Raw genomic sequence first — 22,996 nt, 5'->3', positions numbered from 1 at the left:
TGTCTACCATAACATGAAAAAACAAAAAATAAGGCTTTTTTACGCCAATATAAAAGTTAAAAAATGAATGGAAATGGATTGAAAAACTTTGTTTATTTCTCAGCTTCTAATCGAACAAATCGAGGATGTACACCTAGGTCTGTCAAATCGGGCAGTCGTGTCGTGTTTTTGTCTGACATGACACGACACGACAATGTTTTGTATAACACGAACATGACACGACACAATGTCGTGTTTTTTTCATTAAAACGAAAACAAACCAATTAAAACACGACAACACGACACGACACGACAAATATAATATCCCATAACAATTAGTGTATTTCGTTCATACTTAAAGATATATAACACGACAAAAACGACAAACACGAAAAACACGATAACCGCATGCTTAATCGTGTCAATTTATAAACACGAACACGACACGACACAACATCGTGTTTTTTAATCTTGACACGAAAACAACATGAGCACGAATTCGAATTTTGATTTCGTCCCGATTTCATTTCGTTTCGTGTATTTTTGTCGTGTCGTGTCATAAATTGATACCCCTATGTACACCTCCCCATTTCTTTATTTGTTGTACATATGTATGGATGCAATTTGTACGGATGCGGTCCCCATCATTTTGTGTCTTCTTTTCTTTTTATTTAATTTATGGATTATAGAAACATGAAATAATCAATAATAGAATTTTTATTCTATGGATTTTGTATGCATGGAGTTGTAATAGGCTTCAATAGGAAGACCAACGTGATGCCTTTTAATTGGCTTTTTTTGTGAAATCTTTACTTATTTCTTTAAGACTTATTGAAATAGAGATGTGAATGTCTTTATTGGATAAACAAAATTTTATTATAAATGGTGACAAAAAGGTTCTTAATGTTCATATTATGTTTGCTTTTGTAGTTTGAGAGTTTTGAATATTGTTTGACAGGTTTACTTTACTTTTATTTTTAACTCACAACTTTCTTTATCTCAATGAAAATAACAACATACTCTCACTTTTAACCCATTCGAGCAACATACTACATACCTTATAATTTAAAACTAGAAATAGTAACCAAAAGCGCTAACTTATGTTCTTTGAAATATAACATGTTTCCAAATGAAAATAATCGCCGTAACAAACTATTCACACCTGTCGCTTAGCGTGGGTAAACGTCTAGTGTGTGTGTCTCTGTGTGTGTGTGTGTGTGTGTATATATATATATATATATATATATATATATATATATAGTTTTAATCTGCATGAGTAGGGCTATAAACGAACTGAACGTTCGGCGAACCGTTCGTGAACTGTTCGGCGGGAAGTTCGTTTATGTTCGTTTATTTAATAAATGAACGAACATGAACACAAATTCTCGTTCATTTAGTTAAGCGAACGAACATGAACAATGGTCTCATTCGTTTATTTAAGTTCGTGAACGTTCGTTTATGTTCGTTCGTTTAAGTTTTTTTTATGTTCATATATTTTCAATTGTTTTTTTAGTACATTACTATATTATAGTTCGTTTATGTTCATATATGTTCAGTTGTGTTTATTTATCTTTGTTCATTTATGTTCGTTTAGCATTATCACGAACATAAACGAACGAACATGAACAAGACAATTTGTTAAACGAACGAACACGAACAAGAAAACTCTGTTTGTTTATCTGTTCGTGTTCGTTCGATTGTTCGACTAACTTAAACGAACGAACATAAACAAACCTTTGTTCGTGTTCGTTCGGTTTGTTTACAACGATATGCATCACACATATATTTGCTTAGCTAACGATAAATGAGTAACTTAATGGTTTGGAAATAAGCCCCCTCCATCAATTTATATGTTTATTTTAAGCCCCCAAATTACTTAATAATAAATAATAATCTTCTATGTTTGGAAAAATATTTTTATTATTAAAAACAAAAATTAGATAAAGTCACTTTCACACCCGTCCGTTTAAAAAAAATAAAAAAAAGAGTCCACTTTCACATCCTTTTATTTATTTATTCTTAATGACTTTCCACTCATCATTTTCAATATTCGAGCTAATGACATTCATATACTAATCAATTCAACAAATTGCGTTAAAGTATATTATAACTACGTGAATGTCCGCGCGTTGCGCAAAAACACCTATATAGTTGAAGTCTTTATAAATATATGATTTTTTGAATATAACAATAACGCTGTTGTTAAATTTGATATAATAATTTGTATATACTAAATTGATATAATATATTGATTATTTTGAATTATATGATAATATATACATTTATTATAACTTCATAATCTCAATCGTTTGAATGACTTTTACCCGCGAGTTACACATGAATAAAATTAAATATAATATATGATTTGATGTTATTTATAGTTGTTTTTATTATTAATTAATTTGTTAAAATTTATTTGCTTAATGTTTTAATTTCTATCATTATAATTATTTAAAACATCAAATATTATTTTTTGATTTTAAATGTAACAATATAATCATATATATAGAGTTATTTTTAACTATTGTTATTATAAGTTATTTTAAGCTACTTATTTGAAAATTTTTAACGATTATATAAATATATTTAGGAAATATTTTAGTTAAACTGATATTACAATTTAGTTTTTTGCATTTATCACTTTTAACTATTTACAAAATATTATTTGGTTTTTTTACTCAAACTGAAATTTATATTTAAGTTGACACTGTAATGTTATATTTAAATTAACAATTTAAGTATTTTGTCCAAACTGTTCAAAAATTGTAGCTTTAAAGTGATAATAGTTTACATGCAACAACATTTTAAATCTAATAAATTAAGTATAATATGTTAAAATTTAAAGACATAACTTTATAAATAGAACTAAAATATTATTTTAAAATTGAAATTTAGTCTATTTATGATAACACTTTAGGTTTGATATTTATTTAACCTTATTAACCAACTTACAATCATTATTAGAAAGACACTACAATTTATCATTTTAACTATTTATAAATAATCTTTGGGTTGTTTAAGTTAACTAAAATTTATATTTAAGTTGAGCCAATAATTTTATATTTTAATTAATAATTTAAGTATTTTATACAAATTGTTCAAAAATTATACCTTTAAAATGATAATGGTTTACATCCAACAAAATATTAAAACTAATAAATTAAGTATAATATGTTAAAAGTTAAAAAAGATAATTTTATAAGTAGAATTAAAAATATTATTTTAATATTGAAATTTAGTTTATATATGAATACACTTTAGATTTGATATTTATTTAACCTAACTACCAAATTATAATTATTATTATAAAGAAATTGAAAAGTCATGGGAGTTTCAAATGAATGTGGTGAAAGGAAAAAATAATGGGGGTTTCAAATGCATGAGATTCAAGAAAAAATGCTAGCTTTATAAGTATGTATGAAAATTTTACAAATCTTTCTATTCTAATAAATAAATATATTTATTCTTCTATTAACAAGTATTATAATATTAGAACTTTTCATTAATATTATGTGTCATTTATTATGCCACTTGTCAACCTATTAATTATCCATTTCAAATTTTAAATTTTAAATTTCTCATTTTAATTACATTAAATTAATAATTGATAATTGATTTTCCACTTAAAGTTTCAAATTTTAAAAAATTTCACTTTAATTATATTAAATTAATAACATTAGATTAAAAAATAAAATAAAATTAATACATATTATAAGGTGATGTAATTTCACATATTTATTTAAATCAACGATTATAAATTTATATAACTAAAAAATATCTCTTAAATATTAATTTATTTAAAATAATTGATTAATAATTTTGATTTTTTAATATGAAAGTTTAATTAATCTTATAACTTTTGTTTATAACGGGTTATAAATTAGTTTTGTATGAAAAACTAGCTTGGGAATCCCTAAAGGATTTTTCTCGCAAATTAGACGATGAATTTATGATAACTGGAAATGAGTAAATTACACGAATGGTTCCTATGGTTTGGGGTAATTTATGCGCTTGGTTCTCAGCTTATTTTTTTAACTCGGAAGGTCCCCACTATTTGTTTTTGTTACACACTTGGTCCCTATTATTTGTTTTTGTTACGCGCTTGGTGGGGTAGGTAAAGTGAGGTGAGGGTGGGGTTGTGAGTGTGTTTATTTAAATAAATTAAAAAATCAAGGGGAAAATAGTCTTTTTAAGTAAGATAGAAACCAAGCGTGTAACAAAAACAAACAATAGGGACCTTCTGAGTTAAAAAATAAGTTAGGGACCAAATGTGTAAATTACCCTAAACCATAGGGACCATTCGTGTAATTTACTCAATGGAAATATATTATTATATTGCAATATTATATTATATATAGATATACGTGGTCATTTTTATGATTATTTCATAAAGCAATTATGAAATATATTGAATTTTAAAATAAATATAGGAATAATTCTTCCCATGACCCTTTTCGCTGATGACGATGCATCATGGTGCAACATGTCTGAATCGATTCCAAGTCCATATCAACTGCCACCATTGACAACAATAGTCAAATTTCCATGATCAACCTCTCCTTTGGAATTTTTCATATTCGGTGATTCCTTCTTCTACTCAATTTATTCTTCCGAACTTTCCTCGTCGGAATTTTGGCATTCTAGAGAGATTGAGTAAATATGGGGCATGGAAGTTCCAAATCAAGCTCCTCTGATGACTCTACAAACGGCGGTGGTTCCAATTCAAAATCACACACGTCGCGCCGCGAGAGAATCAAGACGAAGCTTCATCTTCACCGACATCGTGATCGTGATCGTGATCGTTCCGTTCGAACTAGTCGCGGTTCGCATTCTCAGCACCCAAAACTCAGCACTTTGGAGGATTTTGCCGGCATCGCTTTGGTCACTCTTATTTCTGTATGATTCTGATTGTATACTGTGATTATGCGCCTAATTTGTTGTTTATATAAATCACAATACGAATTTTCGACTGAAATTGTGTTTCAATTGTTTTGTAGGCGGAGATGAAATTTAAGGATAAGTGGCTTGCTTGTATTTCTATTGGAGAACAGACGTTTCGCACCGAAATTTCTGACCAGTTAAGCATCATTAACAACTTTCCAATTTTATGTTTTCGTGCTAATAAAACCAAAGTTTCTGCACACAATTCCAATGTAAAACACTTTAGATTTATTTTCTGGAATGTTCAGCTCAACGTCTTATTTTTATATTTAAACAATGTGCAGGACCAACAAGCCTACATGGAACTCTGTGAGTGAATTTTCTTACGTATAGCTTTGAATCATCATTACATGACTGTAGTTTGTTAAGACTTCCTTTCACAATCAAGAATCAACCCTTTATGAATCATTGAAGTTTAATAGTTCTTATGAATCATATCCCAAACAAGTTGACAAGATTCATTTGCATGTGTAATGTTCTTCATCTCCATTAAAGCTATAGCATGTGATAATCAAATGTTCAAGTTTCTCTCCATCTCCATTCAAAGGACTTAAAGAATATGATTTGGTTCCATTGGTTATGACACACTGCATTCAGTAACAATACATTTGGTATTTTACAGGAGATAAAGTTTCTTTTGGAAAAGAACGGGCCTCATGTTGCAAAAATATCTGTTTTTGAGGTTTGTAGCAACTGAACTTCATTCTATATATCAATTACTTTACATGAAAAGATTACAATGAAATGGATTCTTTGTTTTTATTTACTAGTTTCTATGGTTGTAGGACCATATATTATATATGATTTTGATATGTAGGACCATAACTATTCTATAATACAGATTTATCTACTTACTGTAACCTACTTTTCTTGAATGTTTAAACTTCATCATCTTCTTTTTTGTGTTGCAGACCAACAGACTACGCAAGAACAACCTCATTGGGCATTGTGAGGTAGATCTTTTTGAATTCCTTATTCGGGTAAGTTCTCTCTTGAAGAAGTGTATTTTGAGAGTTCAAAGAATACATATTTTGTATGACAAGATAAATAAAAAAAAATATGTGACTTCTGCTTACTAATTACTAATTCTGAGGACAGTAACTTCACTTTGCATTCATATTTTACAGGATTCAGATTCTGACAAAAAAGTGTTCGATGTAATGGATCCATCATCTTCAAATGTAGTGGTTGGCAACATATCACTTTCATGTTCTATTGAGGTTTGCTACAGTGACATATTTCATATCCTGTAAGAATGTTTTTGTTATTGTTAATGCATAGTAATTTGTGTATAACATCTAGTTTTTTTATTGGCAGGATCCAACTGAAACAGAGAAAAGTTTTGCAAGACGTATCTTATCCATTGTTGTATGTCTAAAACCATCTTTAAAAAGAAATGGAATCTTTATCTTTTACAAGATTTTAGCTTTAACTTTTTTGTAATATAGGATTACAATGGTGATGGGAAATTATCTTTCTCCGAATTCTCAGAATTAATAGATGCATTTGGCAATCAACAGGCTGCAAAAAAGGTTTGAATGTAAATCTTGTTAATCTATTCATTTCAGTTAATGGGTCTTTTGTTAATGAGTAGTTCAACTATTTTTCTTTCAGAAAGAGGAGCTGTTTAAGGCAGCTGATGAAAATGGAGATGGTGATGTCAGCATGGATGAACTGGCTATACTTTTAGCCATGCAACAAGAAAAGTATGTCACATAACATTATGATCCTTTTTTTTTGCTTGTTTTCCTTACATTTTATAAATTGTGAGTAACTTTTTGACATTTGATCTTGAAGGGAACCTCTGATTAATCGTTGTCCTGTTTGTGGAGAGCTTCTAGAAGTTTCTGATAAGCTGAACTCCATGATTCATATGTCACTATGTTTTGATGAAGGCACTGGAAACCAGGTTATGACTGGGGGATTCTTAACAGATAAACAAGCTTCCTTTGGGTGAGATACTTTTACTTTTACAAATTACAATCAATTTGTTTATATATTTAAAAGTAATAAATTATTTATGTTTTAATGATTCTTGTTTTCAAGGTGGATGTTTAAACTCTCTGAATGGGCCCATGTCTCATCCTATGATGCTGGCTTGAACTCTGGTTCAAATGCTTCACATATTGTGGTACACTCTCTCTCTCTCTCTCTCTCTCTCTCTAGTGTGTGTGTGTGTGTATTTTAAGTTCTTAACTAGAAATATGTTATTGGCACTTAGGTTTTTGACAGGAGGAAAAAGAGGCTTGTAGAGGAAATAATTGATGGAAAGATTGTATTATCAATGAGAGCTATTTATCAATCTAAAGTAGGGCTTGGAATTATGGACAAAGGTAATATATTTACTTTTTATAATAAATCTTTATTTCATAAAGTTTTTAAATGCATGTCCAACGGGATTCAGGGGCAAAAGAATTATTGCAGAGCATATCAGAAAAACAGGGCAAGAAAATGAATTCAGCTGAATCTGCAAAAGATATACAACCATTTCTTAAATTCTTCAAGGTAACATAATCCTCTTTATTAATCATCCTTTTTTTTTGTTGCACTAAGTTTTATATGTTATGGGTATATATTGTAGGATCAAATCAATATGACTGAAGTTAAATACCCTTTGGATCATTTTAAGGTAAGTCAAATTCAAACTTTATTCAAACAAGATCTAAATGAAAGAAATAGCAGTGTATTTTCAAATTTTCATTTATTTTTGTATTATAGCATCATGCTTTGTATTTCTAGTTTTTTTTAATTGGTAGATATTTCAAAGTACAATGGTGGAATAGGAAAAATGAAAGCAGGATGCTATGTGGGACCACTTATGAACATGGAAGAGTAAATTCAGTAACAAATTTATTTATGCAGACATTTAATGAATTTTTCATAAGAGAGTTGAAACCTGGAGCAAGACCAATTGCTTATGTAGGACGTGATGACGTGGCAGTTTGTGCTGCTGATTGTCGTTTAATGGCATTTAAAACAGCTGAAGAAAGTCTCAGATTTTGGATCAAGGTATTACATATTTTGAAATCATTGTTATATTTCAATATTTCATACATTGATTGAATAATAACTCTTGTAAAACATTGATTGTCATCACTAATGGATTTATCGCTGTCTTTGAAAAAGAAAAGTAACGAATGTTTGCAAAATCAATACAATTTTGATTTTTTGTAAATTTTAGGGTAAAAAATTCTCCATCCGAGGTCTCCTTGGTAATTCACCTTTCTCAGATACTTTCACTGGTGGAACTTTGGTGATATTTCGCCTCGCACCACAGGTGATATTTCTTTTTATTTTGTCTTTTTTCTTTTGGGTTAAATGCAAGAAATAACAATATTTATAATAAATAAATAAATAAATAAAAAGTTGAAGTGGTACAAATTCTGGCAGGATTATCATCGTTTCCATTTCCCAGTTTCTGGAAAGATTGAGCAGATTGTCGATATACCTGGATGCTTATATACGGTATATACAGATCCATTTATTTATTTATTTTTTAAATTTTATTTCTTGTTCATATATCTTTGATTTTTACTATTTGTAGGTCAACCCCATTGCTGTAAATAGCAAGTATTGCAATGTCTTTACAGAAAACAAACGTGCTGTTTCTATTATATCAACTGCTGATTTTGGAAAGGTTTGTCATCTCACTCTTTTATGATTATTTCTTGACTTAATGAAGAAAAAAATGACTTAATAGAAAAGTTAAATTTAGGTAGCATTTGTGGCAATTGGAGCAACAATGGTGGGTAGTATAACATTCACTAAAAAAACGGGAGATTATGTCCAGAAAGGAGACGAGGTTCAAATTTATTCAACTATACACGTAAATTTCCGTTTCTACCCTTGTTTGGTTTTTGATTCATACATCTTCCTGTTTATTTATGTTTATACAGTTTGGGTATTTCTCATTTGGTGGAAGCACAGTCATTTGTGTCTTTGAAAAGGTTAGATCATCTAATTTATAATAACTTGTTTTAAATTTTAATCAAGTATTATGAGTATATTATATTATAAAAAAAGTAAAATTTTCAGGATTCAATAGCTTTAGACGAGGACCTTTTGGCTTATAGTGCAAGATCAATTGAAACCCTAGTTTCAGTTGGAATGCAATTGGGGGTATCTGTAAAGAAACGCACACAACTTCCATTGTCAACATCAAACACCTCATTTTATGTTGAAACTGCATGATAAAAAATTTGTGTTTATGGAGAATCCCAAATTACCATTTGCTCCCCAAAATATTTTGTCAACTTCATTGTGTTTGGTGAACATTTAGACAAAAAGTTGCAACTTTTTGTCCTCGTTCTTGATCTCTTGTCTGTGTAAAAGACGTAAATGTCCTCTAAATCATCATCATCATTAGGCTCATTAGGTTGGTGAGTGTCATACCAATACCAACTCCTTCGACATGTAAATTCTCATTCTCGTTGTAGCAGAAAATTGACCTCCCCTCATCTTCTAAAATCATATTATGCAATATGATACATGCGTACATTAAGCTACTTATTCGTTTGCGCTCCATAGATCGTGCCGGTACAGAGAGTATCTGCCAACGCCGCTTTAGGACACCAAATACGTGCTCGATACCCTTCCTAGCAGATTTTTGTGTCGCCTTAAACTTTAATTTTTTTTAGCTTATATTAAACTTTAATTGTTTTTCATTATTCGGACATATGAACGATTTCACAAATACTGCTAATTTGGGATATATTTCATCAGTAAGGTAATACCCACGCTTGTATGACGTCCCATTTGCTACAAACGATACATCATACGATTTGTCAAGGTAGATGTCGTTGAATATCGGCGATTGGTCTAGAACAATGATGTTGTTGACGCCCAATGAACCAAAAAATACATGCCAAATCCAAAGGTCATACGACGTCACTGTTTTTAAAATTATTGTGGGCTACTTTTAATCACCCCGCGTAAACTGAGCATGCCATACATTAGGGCAGATTGCCCACCCCCAATGCATACAATCAACACTACCAAACATTCCAAGGAATTTATGCTTGTTTCCATGTGTTGTATATAATTGATGGATGTCGCTAATTGTAGGCTTACGCAAATAGCGACTACGATAAAGGATAATCACAAGTGTAGCAAACTTGTATAGACAATCCCATGTCATGCGCTCTGACATCCTCAGATACTAATCTCATGAGTCTGGTCTCATGCCGAATGCTAGTTGACGAATTGCAGTTGTATATTTTTGGATTGTGGAAAAACTTTTTTTTACCTCTTCCATCAACCCGCTGCTGAAAATATGGAAAACGATTTTGTATATCAACCATGCGTAAAAATAGTACCTTGTGCATCCAGAATCGACGCCTGAATTTTTCCGCGAACACTGCATCATCAAAAATGTAGTCGTTCACCAGTTGGTTGTGCCCAGCTTCACGACCCCTCCGTAGAGGAGGATTTCTTGTTTTTGGACGCGAACTTTCGCCTTCATTTCCTTCCAAATAAGCAAGTGTTGTGCGCATGACGTCACTGATAAACCCCGCTTCCCGAAACGTCAACGTATCGGACGAAGTGGAGGAAGAAGAAGACACTTTAAAATTTAGTTTTTGAAAATTATAGAGAGAATTTTGTTCTTGTTGGTGATTTAAAATTAAGAATTGAAATTTAATTTATAGAGAAATTAAAAAACTAGATAAAAAAGAAAATAGCCAACAATTATTTCCAAACGTTCACATGCGGCAAAACCATAACCCACATCTTCCATGCCGTAGTTTTTTTTACCCTCGGTACGATTTTTACCGCATACCGCAGCTTACCGCGGTATGCGATGAGTGGTGCACCGTCCAACCTTAGAATGTTTACGAAGAAAACCCAAATTACCATTTGTTCAAATATTTTGCCATATTTATCGAATAATCATTGAAAATACCCCAAAATGTTTGTTAGTCTTGCTAAAAAACTAACAACAAAACCAAGTTAAAAAAACATGATAACGATCTATATTGAGGTAGACCAACTCATGCCTTACTTGATAACTTTGGTGATTAAAATTTGAAAATCAATATAAGTCTACCTATTACATTACTCGGTCGATATATATACAACAACTAACTTGTGTGAAATACCAAAACTGCCCCTTCTAGGTCTAACACAACGATTTAGTTTGTCACTCCTGATTTCTCTTTCACACGTTCATCCATGGCGTCTAAATCCTTTTGTGAAATCTTGTCGACTTCTGGATACTCGGCATTCTTTGCGTTGCTAGCAGTTTTGCACCAATAATAAAACATGTCGAGTTCCTCGTATTGTTTTGACACTCGTCGGAAAATACCGTAGACCTTCACGGAATGTGACACATTGAGATCATCGATCTCGAATTTGTCTTTCAAGACACCCATGATTTCTACAATGTCTTTATAAAGTTGGAAGCTTTGTATTAGAACCGGGTATAGAGCTAGAAGCACCAACCTTTGAATCCTTGCTCCACCTATCGGCCAAGAAAATATAAGTTATCCAACCGGTTGGAATGATATTAAGAAGAAAGAAATCAATGAGGTTGCATTTGTTACACAGGACAATACGAGACTAGATAATCTCATTAAGGCCATTCTTTGTTAAGACAAAAAATTTCAGCTTTTTATGATAATGATAAAAGGGCATGTATGTCTTTTTTGTTTCTTAAGTGAGAAATGGGCGGGAAAATATAACCTGCAGGGCGGCAAGCGAGAAAGCGGTCAAGTAATTGCATCAAATGATTAACCCGAGCAAAGAGCTGATCCATGGTCATTTCACGAACAGGTACAGTCACAGCTGCAGATAACGTAAGCTCTCCTCCCTCTTGCACATACGAACACGAACCATGTCTTCCGATCCTCCCTTGCATCTCAAACTCAATTTGCTGATCCAGATCATGCGATCGCGATCCATGCTTTCCTTTCCTCCCTTGAATCATAAACTCATGTTGCTCAAGATCTTGCGAGAATTCACGTATTCCTTTCTTCCCTTCCATCTTATACTCCAGTTGTTCATCCAAAAACAAAGCATACGCTCGAACAAACGCCGCGTAATCCCACGTACTCGATTTCAGAGCATCCCTAAAATCCGACATGTTCAATAGCCGAGTCCCCCGCCGTGTCGCGAAGAACACCTCCTGCTCGTACGCCGGACCACCGTCGTGGAGGAGTCGTTGAACCAACATTAGCGTTTTTAAAGCCACGATCCAGTTTCTGGTTTTGCTGAGACGACGAGATATGGTGTTGACGCATGATGCGACGTAGAGAGGCGAATCGGTTGTTAGGGTTAAGATTTCGACCATGAGATGCTCGTCGGGTGGGTTTTCGTCGTGCGATGTGGCCTTGAGAATTGCGACATCGAGATCGGCTAATGACGCTTTGTGACCGTGTTTGGCTAGCCGGATACTGGTTTGATCCTTCACTGCTTTGATTGCTTTACCGAATCTACCCATCGATTTCTGATTAATTAACCTGAAATTTGAAAATTAAGTTATCAACAAGATGATCATCATCAATGGCAATGCACACAGAATACATGCTTTTTTTACCTTTTGCAATTTTGACCCAAGAATGAAGAAGGGGTCAAGTTTTTGACTTTCTTGTTGTCAGCAGCATGGGAGAATAAGAAAGGGAAAGAAGATTTGTTGTGTGGAGATTGTTTTATGCCTTCTTTCTCCCTTTCTTTCTTATTTCTTTTTTCTTTCTTTCACTCTTTTCCTACACTATTTTCCCCTTAATTGATTCGGGTTTTGGTGATTAGATGCCATACATCTTTCAACATTTTAGCAATTGAATGGGGAAATATAGTGGAAGTTAAGGACCCAAGTGGCATCTCCTTCTTCGCATCTTTCTCTCTCTTTCTATATATAGAAATACGCAATTTTACACAAACACAAAGTTATTTTACATTCTTCATCTTTCTTATATCATTGTCAACCCTTATTACTTGATTCCTTCTTCCGAAACTTCCGTTAATAGTATATACTGAAAGTTTGCTTTAAATTTCAGATTTAATTTTGTTAGATGATCCCGCTCATTAATTAACATATAAATTAATGGGCTTCGCATGATCATTTGGTGCATGGTTTTCGTTTGTTTCTTCCATATTTTGTTACGTGCACATAAAACCATCTATCAAAGTATGTTTACTCTCGAGTTAACACATAAAGCTACGGGGGTTGGTCATCACCAACCCACCGAAAAAGTAGAGATGTCAAAAAGTCCCGTGGGACCCCGATCCCGTGGGGGCCCCGTCCCGTATGGGGGCATTTGTTGAAAAAAATCGGGGACGGGGGCGGGGGCAAGGTTAACCCCCGTTTTAATTTCGGGGGCGGGGGTTGGTAGTCCCGTCCCGAAACCCCCGTGGGGGCCCCGTTAACAAATTATATAAATTGACATATATTAATTATATAAGTATAATAAATAATAAAATGATTTTTACGTATAAAAATTCAACGAAAACATGTTTTTTAGTTGTTTGTAACATGTAAAATTATGTTATAAATATCTATTTGTTACCCAAAAAATAGTTTCTTTTAGCCCAAACAAGAACTTATTTTAGCCCAAATAAGTTAGCCCAAAATCAATCGGGGGCGGGGGTCAGAAGAGGAATTCGGGGACGGGGGCGGGGGAGGAAAGGATGGAGATTTCGGGGGCGGGGGAACGGGAAAATTTTGGGGGCGGGGGCGGGGGATGCAATCCCTGTCCCGTTTGCCCCCGTTGACATCCCTACGAAAAAAAGGTGTCACCTCTGCGCCACGTCACCTCCACCACCAACCCAATACACCTAGGAAATTGTCACCACTAACAATATTCATTTTTTTATTTTAAAACATTAGATTAAGTAAAAAAAACATTATTATAAACTTAAGTAATCATTTTACTAATTAAAAAATCAAATAAACATCTTATTAATTTTTAAAATTAAATAAATATAATTAATTATATATAGTTAAGGGTTTAACATAATTCAAATAAAAGTGAAAGAGTATAACATGATTAAATGACAGAATCTCAGGGACCAAATATGTAAGTTGAATTAAATCATATAAAATGTCCACCTGTTTTTCTTCTTCACCCGACTTCTGTAAAACGAGTCCATCCTTTTCTTCTTATTTTTTTCTTCTAACTCGGTGTATTAAAAAGAAAAACCAACGAAATTAACGATCAAAAAAGCATCAACCAATCACTTCCTCCGTCTTCTCTCGTCTCCGTGAAAACGCAAAGCCCAACCCACCGGGGTGGGGGCGGTGTTCACGTGTGGAGAGAGGCTCTACGTAAGCATCTCACGTGTGGAGCTCCCTCCACTCCGGGTAGCCTAATAATTTAAATGAATTACACCACATATTAGGTAAACTAAAATGATACTATCAAATATCCCAACTTATCTTTTTCTCATCCCGAGAAAAACTCGACAAAGTCACCAACTTCCATCATTTTTCTTAAACCTCATTTACTTTGACAATGAATACAATCTATTTTTCAAACATGTATCTAAAACTTCCTAAAAAGTAAGTTTGCCATTGCCGTTGTTCAGGGTCTCCCAAAGAATCCTCAAGTTTGTGCGATTAGCATTTTTACTAGGGGTGGCAAATCGGGCCATCGTATCGTGTTTTTGTCTGACACGACACGACAAGGTTTAATGTAACACGAACACGACACGACACGATCTTGTGTTTTTTAACTAACATGAAATAAAAATTATATGTATTTAATTAATATTTACTCATACATAACACGAAAAACACGACAAACACGACAAAAGATGTTAAATCGTGTCAATTTCGTGTCAAATTTTGAACACGAACACGACACGACACGACGTCGTGTTTTTTACACCTGACACGAACACGAATTTCAATTTCGTTTCGTGTCGTGTATTTTTGTCATGTCGTGTCATCAATTGCCACCCCTACCCTTACCTTTACATAGTAACTATTTTACATTTGTATAATGTTTGATCATGAAATAGTGAGGGGTTGGATTGTGAGCAATTTTTTTTCTTTTGAAACGTTGTGTGATTTTATTATTTGATGATACCCTCATTCCTTGAGGTCGAGACTTCAAATCTCATCGTGGACATAGGCAGTGGAGGATCCAATGGGCGAGTTCGGCATGTAGCGTTTTGGAGCGCTCTAGCGTTTGACAACACTCCTCGTTTTTAACAGAAAAGTCTTGTTTGACACTACAAGCTTCTAGCGTTTAGTTGAAACAAAACGCTCCAAATCTAAATGTTATTTTATGTAACGTTTAACAAAACGCTACAAGCTACAAGCTACCCGCTACCAGCTGGTTTTGTCGAACATGCCTAATGTATATGAAGTGGGGTGTATGGTCCTACTTGGATGTGGGCCTCACCAGATGTATATATATAATTTTTCTTTTTTTTTTTGTTAAACATTGTGGCCCCCATTATATGACAGTCGGTCCCCACATAAATTTTTTGAAAGAAATGATTTCTTTCTCTCTTGAGGCGGATGTAGTTGGGCAATGAGAGTGCTACTGTTGAAGGGTTTTGAGCACTATAACAACGTTAAGATGCACATACAAACCTAGATGTTTTGGATCTAAATTTTCTCTAGTTATAGATGCAAACAATTTTTTCCAAAGCATGAAGCCTAATCTCGCATACAACATGACATATGAATTATAAAACTAGTTATAGAATTACCTCTTGTTGTAACTTGATGTGTTTGGCCTTTAAGAAACTTAGCACCCCAAGTGTGATGCCACAAATGGTTCACAAAACACCACCAACAATTTGGAGAAGTTGAGAGAGATTACCTAGGACTCAAAATCGGCTCTATGAACTCTAAGACCACAATGGTACCGATCTTAGGTCATATGGGATCATATATATAGTGTAAGAATCCAAGAGTCGTGGGTAAACCCTAATCCATACACTTTGGGTCATGATCCATATCTTATGTGGGCAAACACTTCATGAAATTTACATAAACTTAGCCCATCATGGATCAATAGCCCAAACTATATATATATATATATATATATATATATATATATATATATATATAGGGTTAGGTTATTTTGTTTTCACTATCTATTGTGTGCATGTATGACTGATTCTGGACCAATCATTTTAGTTATTTTAAGAAAGTAATTAATGCATATTACATGTTGAAGACATAATAGGTATTAATTACATCTTCAGCATTTAATAGATATTAATTAATTTCTTAAAATAACTAGAATGATTGGTCCAGAATCAATCATACAGGCACACAATAGATAATGAAAACATTTGACCCTAACTCTCTCTCTCTCTCTCTCTCTCTCTATATATATATATATATATATATATATATATATATATATATATATATATATATATCTTTGATTTACATAATCAGTCATCGTTAAATAATATGATTTCATATTAATATATTATACTTGTAATATATTAATAAATCATAAATAACATTTCCCTCAGATATTCATCCTATCAGATTATTCTGGTAAATGCAATCCAAAATGGATCATACAACTCTTGGGTCAAATACATACAAATTATAGTTATGGACTTAGATACCTTATCCAACAGCTGCATCCTTTTGATTATTATTAGAGTTTCTGGTATACCAACGGCGAAGAGGTTCATGGTCTACATGGCCACGAGCGTTGTCTGTGTACAACAACCCAACCTATCGTGGTCGGGCGTTTTCGTTGTGGTTCGTGGCAGGGAGGACGCAAGACAATGACCAACGAGAGAACGGGTATCTCTCAACCTTCTGCTTCTTCCCCTTCTCTCTTTCTCTTCGTTCATCTCTCCGTAGTCATGATGGGTATACCACAGTTGGTTTGTGATGGCTAGGTGGTTTGTGGTCCGTGAGAAGCATTACAGATGACCTTAAGTCATCCATAATACCCACCATTAACTATTATAGTGGTGGACCACTATATGGGTGCGTGCCAACTCATCACCACATTCGACCACTAAAAGGTTGGGATATCTACCACTATATCCCTTTTACTTTTTTATTATAAAAACGTAGAGAGAGGTAGAAAGATAGAGAGAAATATAAAGAGAGAAAATGATTGGGTGTGGTGGTTTGTTCTCCTCACTATAAATGACCACGAAAATGTTCCACCACTAATATGGGATGGTGTTTACATTCGTGGTTAGTGACTACGTAGACCACGAAACCTCTCGTGATAACCATTTCAGACGGTTTTATTAAATGTTAAACTCCTATGCTACCTAATTTTGTACCTTTTGTTTTCTAAAATGTACCTTACGTTTTCTAACATGTACCTTACGGATTGCTTTTCTTTTACTTACTATGGAAGCCCATACAAATCAAAAGTGAGAACTAAGCATGATATTAGTTGTGGCTTATATGTTCTTAAATATAACAAAATCAAACATCGCATTGAGTCTCAAAATTGGACTTTGATACACAAAAGTAACTCTATAAGTACCTCATATAAATTGGACTTTGATACACAAAAGTAACTCTATAAGTACCTCATATCATTTATTTTCATAATCTTTTCTAAACAAATTGCAATGTATGTACCGGTCAAACGGTCAACTATACACCAATCAAGTGTGCATCCGATTTAACTTTCAAGCTGGATCACTAGACATAGGTAAATGATTATTTTTACCAATAATTGGGTCACCTGACATTTTCCTTTGTTTCACTTCTATGTTACTGTTAGAATTGCCACAATAGAAAAAAATTGTCAAAATTATATGGTTTTAGTAAAAATTTTGTATTAAACTTTGACATTAAAAATTTCACTAAAACCATTAATCTCGGACAATTTTTTCTATTGTGAGCATGTTAAAATTGTACATATAAAAAAATTGTCAAACTTCGTTGGCTTTCATGAACCATTTTGATTCACATAGGACAAACCACAAAAATAGCCAAAATTTTATGGCAACAATTTCGTAAAATAATAATATCCAAAACTTATGCATAGCTACAAATAACATAACAACCTAACAAAATAACAAAAGTTACAAACGAACATCACCTCATAATCCTACACATATTTCCCCCTATATTTCTTCTTAGGATCCTTCCCACTTTTACTATCCAACTCATCAAATCCCACAAAATCCGGATCAAAAACCGCAGAGTGAAGATTCCCTTCCTCCATCCACTTCACATGATTCTCCCTAAACTCCAAATGCTGCACCCTCGCAGCCTCTTCAATCTCATCCGTATACGCTCCAATCTTCACCATTGTCAATAATACCCTGCTATACCGATAACTCAAAATCTGTTCACAGCTTGCAACCAACTTAAAGCAAGGGTGTTTTGGGAAATCAACATCCAAGGTATCATTGTTGTCTCTTAGAACTGGATAGAAGTACACGAGCCTGCCACCTGTCACGAGCATTTTCGCCGCTAGGTCAAGGAGGTCGTGGACACATTCCGCTAAGCTGTAGGCGGCGGTTGATGGGATGTGGCCGGATCTTAAGTTGTCCGGTACGGTGTAGGGGTCCACCGTCCCTTTTAGAAGCTTCCGGCCACCGGATTTTCTGCCGCCCGCCCGGACCCCGTATGGTGGATCGCAGATTATCGCATCAAAGATCTAATGGAAGAAAGGATTGAATGATTATGACATTTTTATAATATCATTTTCGCAACCATATATATGATATAGGACATTTATAAAACCAAAAAAAAAAAAAAGAGCTGATGGCATTTCTGTAATAAAAGACATTGTTATTGTTACCTCTTTTAACCCAGGTCGCCAAGGAGGAAGGTTATTATCTGCTCTCAACAGCGAAACTGGCATTTGCAATCCATACTGTTAAATCAAATATCATCACCAAATTCAAAATTGTTAAACATTATATTTTTTTTAATTGGTAATAAAGAAAAATTATATAAGTTAAGAAATTTAAATTTACCTGTTTAAAGTTACTCCAGACATTGCAATCTGGGCCACGCCCATCACGCACGACCCGAATATCAATATCTGCTCCCTGAATATTTTAAATTAGAAAAAAAAAAAACATTTTCAATGCAAAAAGTTTCGATCAAAATTCACACACCATTGTCATGGCTCCAAAATGAGCTGCAGCAACAAGAATACTTCCAGTACCAACAAAAGGATCATAAACAAGCTTCCCAGGCATGGCTTGTGCTTGATTAGCCATCAAAAAAGCTACTTCAGCATCCATGGCAGTGGGCCCAAGATAAGTACGGCTTTTCAACTGATATGTGGGCAAAAGCTTCCTATCAGCAGCACCAACTTCTCGCCCAAAAAAGATTCTTTTGTCAACAATTGGTGGAAGCCCATTGTTGGATTCGTAATCATCGGTTTCAATTAGCCAAAATTTATGCTCTGGGTTACGTAAATCAACTCGACCCTGGAAATTTGATCATTTCAGTTTCTGATATGAAGAAGAAAGATATTAAAAATTGATTACCTTAAAGGGGATGTAGGACATTCCCTGAATGCGAGATGTTTGATCCTTGAAGGTTATGGCTTTTCCGAAGCTATCTACTATGATCCTAAAAGTGCTATCTGGAGTTAGGTATGGTAGCTTTCGATCTTCAGGATAACTGTTTATTGCTTCTTTGAGTTCTTCATATGAAGATCCCTCTCCCCAAATCTCATAAACTCCTTTCACAAGAATACCTGCATATATATATTCCAAATTAAAATTAGAGCTTCGGTAAAGACAAATGAATGATAATTTGTAGAAAAGTGAAGAGGACAAACTTCGATTGGCGATGTTGCGGGCGATATCCTCAGAAGGAAGATTAACGAAGTGGAAAGGAGAATCGGGATGGTGATGCTGAGGTAGCTTCCATTCAAGCGAATGTGAACTGCTTGGATCATCGTCGAATGCACCAAAGAGATCAGCTAGAGATTCGAATTCGGGTTTCCTGTAGTCTAATAATCTGTGGTAAAAGACACAGAGATACCACATTCTTTTGCTGCTTTTTTCCTTGATTTTCTCTCCTGTGTGATTGTTTGTAAAAAAATTGAGGATGACAGAGAGAGTGGTGAAAAGGTAGCAGAAACCCTAAAATGGAAGAGTTGGAGGCGGAGAAGGGAGGGAACGCTGTCCTCACGAATCAAAGGGTTTATGTGCGCAGTCCGTTAAACCCCCCAAAAAGGGTTACAATTTATTTATTTATTTATAAAACTGTTAAATTTAATTTAAAATATAATATATACATAAAATTTTGTTTCACAAATTTTGTAAAATTAATAAAACCCAAGTTAACGGGTGATCATCAAAACAAGATACTCGTTCTATGAATCGGAACCGGTCCTTGCAATTTTGGAATTGGAATTGATGTCTATGAGATTGTTTTCGGTCTCATAAATTAAGAATAGATTGTTATATTGTAATCCAAAACTAGTCACAAATCCAAAATGATAATTTGGTTTTGTCAAAACCAATCCAAATATCAAAGTATTCAAACCAAATGGTCAATAATGAACAACCCTAGTTTCAAGTCATATCGTTCATGAAATGATCATGATATTCACCACTCACGTGAAATTTCCAATTACCATTATAATTACAAGTGCAACCATTAGCATCATCTTTGGTTTGTTCGACCAAACTCTAGGTTGTTGGTGTAACAAAACCTTGATTTGATTCGATCAACATTTGTATTATGACTTCTTTTTCATTAGGCATTCCCTAATAAACTCCAAAGATGGAATAAGTGGCTTATCCCTACTATCTATAATCTCAGAATTCATAACTTCACACCAAAACAGTTTAGGGTAATGTTTCTAGTCCATTTCCAGCAGCATAACTCGAAAATCTGGACACTGCAGCATCTACTCGTCGAGTGCATGAACAGACTCGACGAGTAGCATGCATTTCTTCATGGACTCGTCGAGTCTCCCCATAAACTCGGCGAGTTCATATGTGTAGTGAACAAAAAAAATCGTTTTTCAGCTATTTTGCATCAAGTATCAAACAAACAAGCCTAGGCTCTGATACCATTGTTGGTTTTTGAGCATTCTAAAACTCCTATGGTGTACATGCAACCCTAGAAACCTTGGATCTATGTTTGACTAAGATACATGCAAAATGATTTTCCAAGGTTCATAATCCTATCTAGCATACATGGGGATCTTTTATTCTAATAGTTAGTAAGAATTACATACCTCTTTGTAGCTTGGATTCCTAGGAAACCTTGTGAGCCTAGCACCTCAAGTGTGATGCCTCAAATGCTTCACACAACACCAAGTACACTTGGAATAAACTCTAAGAGAATAAGAACACTTGGATTTTCGGCTAGCCCTCTTTGATTCACTCTAGTGGCCGAAAATGGTGAATAATAGCTTCTTTATATAGTATGTTACAATTAGGGTTACACCATGTAAACCGTAATTGTCATGACCTTTCATTTCCATGACCCATGGGTTATGTAAACCCCATGGAGCATCTTATGGGTTTAACCCAACTTGATAATCCATGGAGCCTTGGCCCACTATATAAGTTATGGATGATTGACACGATCAACCCATATATTTAATTAGTCTTCTTTTGATCACATAATTAATTCTAAATTAATTATTGATCAATACTAACTAAATATTATTATTCTTATTATTAATATATTAGAACTTATAATATATTAATAAACCATAAGTGTCTTATTTCTCTCATTTACTCTATCCAAGTGCATGATGTCATGCAACCCAAATGGACCATGTTGGGTCGGGTCAAGTACATACCAAATATAGTTATGGACTTAGACACTATATCCAACAGTCTAAACTGAGGAAGTGTATAGCCAATGAGTCGGCAGTGGTGCCGTTGGAGGATATACAGGTGGACGCAAGGCTGAATTATGTTGAGAGACCGGTCGCGATCTTGGATCGGAAGGTCAAGGTTCTGAGGAACAAGGAGGTGCCTCTGGTTCAGGTCTAGTGGCAGTATCGGAAGGGATCCGATCTGACTTGGGAGACGGAGTCAGAGATACGGGAGCAGCATCCGGAGTTGTTTTCGGCATGAGACTTCGAGGGAGAAGTCTGGTTCTAGTGGGGGAGAATTGTAACATCCCGAAATTCAGGTAAAGCTATTTAGCCCTTCCATTTTTCAAGTTGTCAAGATTGGTCCCTTGAGAGAGTTCTTGTAGCAAATGAGTACGTTGGGCGTATTGGGGAGTACGTTGCGCGTACTCATGCGCTTAATTTGGACGCGGACTCGCCTGGGTACGCTGGGCGTACCCAGGGTTATGCTGGGCGTAACGGGTCCAGATGCAAACTATAGCACCTGGTTCTTGGTACGTATTCTGTTATTAAATCTTCATTTATTTTTGCATTTTTAGCCTTGGACTCGGCGAGTCGAAGGACTGACTCGCCGAGTAGAAGCGGGATGAGGCGTGGAGTTTAAGTTGCGGACTCGGCGATTCGGGTCCCGGACTCGGCAAGTAGCCGCTGTCTGGACAAAAACCCTAATCCAGGGGTTTGCACCCTACTTAAACGACCTTATGTAGCCTCCATTCCCCCCTTTATGCTCCCAAACACTTCTCATAGCAAACCCTAGCCGTTTTTGAGAAAATCAAAGGCTTTTGAGTGATTCTTGTGAGTTTTGACCTCAAGGAAGAAGGAAGAGCATAGAAGGATCAAGAGGAGACTAAAGAATTCGAGTTTGGTTCACCATTTACAGTCTACAGAAGGTATAAAGTCTGAACCTTGCTCATTCATTTGTTAGATACCTCTTTGGGGTGATTTAGGGCTTTTATAAGCCATTTTTGGTGGCCAACCATGTTTGCAAACATAGTTGGGGGTTTGAGCTTTTGGATCATGTCATTTTTGGAGTCACAAGACAGATTTGGGTTGCTTTTGCACTCAAGGAAGGCCCCATGCAACAAAAGAATCATTTTAGAGCCTTTTAAGCTCAAAAGTCTCATGCATGCACGTAAAGTTTGTAACTTTACGTGCTAGATCGAGTTTAGGGGCCTGAATCTATCTTTTGGTCAAGTGTTGTATGTCACACCCCAAAACCACGAACGGCGGAAACGTTCAGGGGTGGAGGACGTCATGTACAGTATCACAACAGTCTAATATAATAAACAAGCAACAACATCATCCATTGCATTATAAGTAAAGTTTTAATACATGTGTGTTCT

The 22,996-nt window shown here is 34.5% G+C and overlaps 3 protein-coding genes across 3 annotated transcripts; 1 reads left to right on the top strand and 2 right to left on the bottom strand.

Moving 5' to 3' along the window:
• Window positions 1–4,425: 4,425 nt before the first annotated feature.
• LOC145074929 (phosphatidylserine decarboxylase proenzyme 2-like) lies at window positions 4,426–9,332 on the top strand. Its single transcript, XM_079021249.1, has 21 exons — window positions 4,426–4,875; window positions 4,977–5,056; window positions 5,205–5,229; window positions 5,543–5,602; window positions 5,832–5,900; window positions 6,048–6,140; window positions 6,238–6,288; window positions 6,369–6,452; window positions 6,535–6,626; window positions 6,718–6,873; window positions 6,967–7,051; window positions 7,142–7,253; window positions 7,325–7,425; window positions 7,502–7,549; window positions 7,783–7,929; window positions 8,102–8,197; window positions 8,311–8,385; window positions 8,465–8,557; window positions 8,636–8,722; window positions 8,817–8,867; window positions 8,956–9,332. The coding sequence occupies exons 1-21, from the start codon at window positions 4,639–4,641 to the stop codon at window positions 9,109–9,111; spliced, it is 1,998 nt and encodes a 665-aa protein (XP_078877375.1). The 5' UTR covers window positions 4,426–4,638; the 3' UTR covers window positions 9,112–9,332.
• A 1,653-nt stretch (window positions 9,333–10,985) lies between these two features.
• On the bottom strand, window positions 10,986–12,667 carry LOC145077258 (putative clathrin assembly protein At1g03050). The gene is made up of 3 exons (XM_079022996.1): window positions 12,452–12,667; window positions 11,599–12,374; window positions 10,986–11,377 (listed from the first exon to the last, which is right to left on the bottom strand). Exons 2-3 carry the CDS (start codon window positions 12,353–12,355, stop codon window positions 11,049–11,051), a joined length of 1,086 nt encoding a protein of 361 aa, XP_078879122.1. The 5' UTR covers window positions 12,356–12,374; window positions 12,452–12,667; the 3' UTR covers window positions 10,986–11,048.
• Window positions 12,668–17,725: 5,058 nt separating this feature from the next.
• TRM11 (tRNA modification 11 protein) lies at window positions 17,726–19,994 on the bottom strand. Its single transcript, XM_079021016.1, has 6 exons — window positions 19,611–19,994; window positions 19,315–19,526; window positions 18,937–19,254; window positions 18,793–18,867; window positions 18,615–18,689; window positions 17,726–18,470 (listed from the first exon to the last, which is right to left on the bottom strand). The coding sequence occupies exons 1-6, from the start codon at window positions 19,819–19,821 to the stop codon at window positions 17,916–17,918; spliced, it is 1,446 nt and encodes a 481-aa protein (XP_078877142.1). The 5' UTR covers window positions 19,822–19,994; the 3' UTR covers window positions 17,726–17,915.
• Between the last annotated feature and the right edge of the window lie 3,002 nt (window positions 19,995–22,996).

Source organism: Lactuca serriola, chromosome 9, assembly GCF_051521515.1.
Source record: "Lactuca serriola cultivar US96UC23 chromosome 9, Lser_US96UC23_V15, whole genome shotgun sequence".
NCBI classification, from domain to species: Eukaryota; Viridiplantae; Streptophyta; class Magnoliopsida; order Asterales; family Asteraceae; genus Lactuca; species Lactuca serriola.
This window is presented reverse-complemented; position numbering and strand designations above follow the sequence as displayed.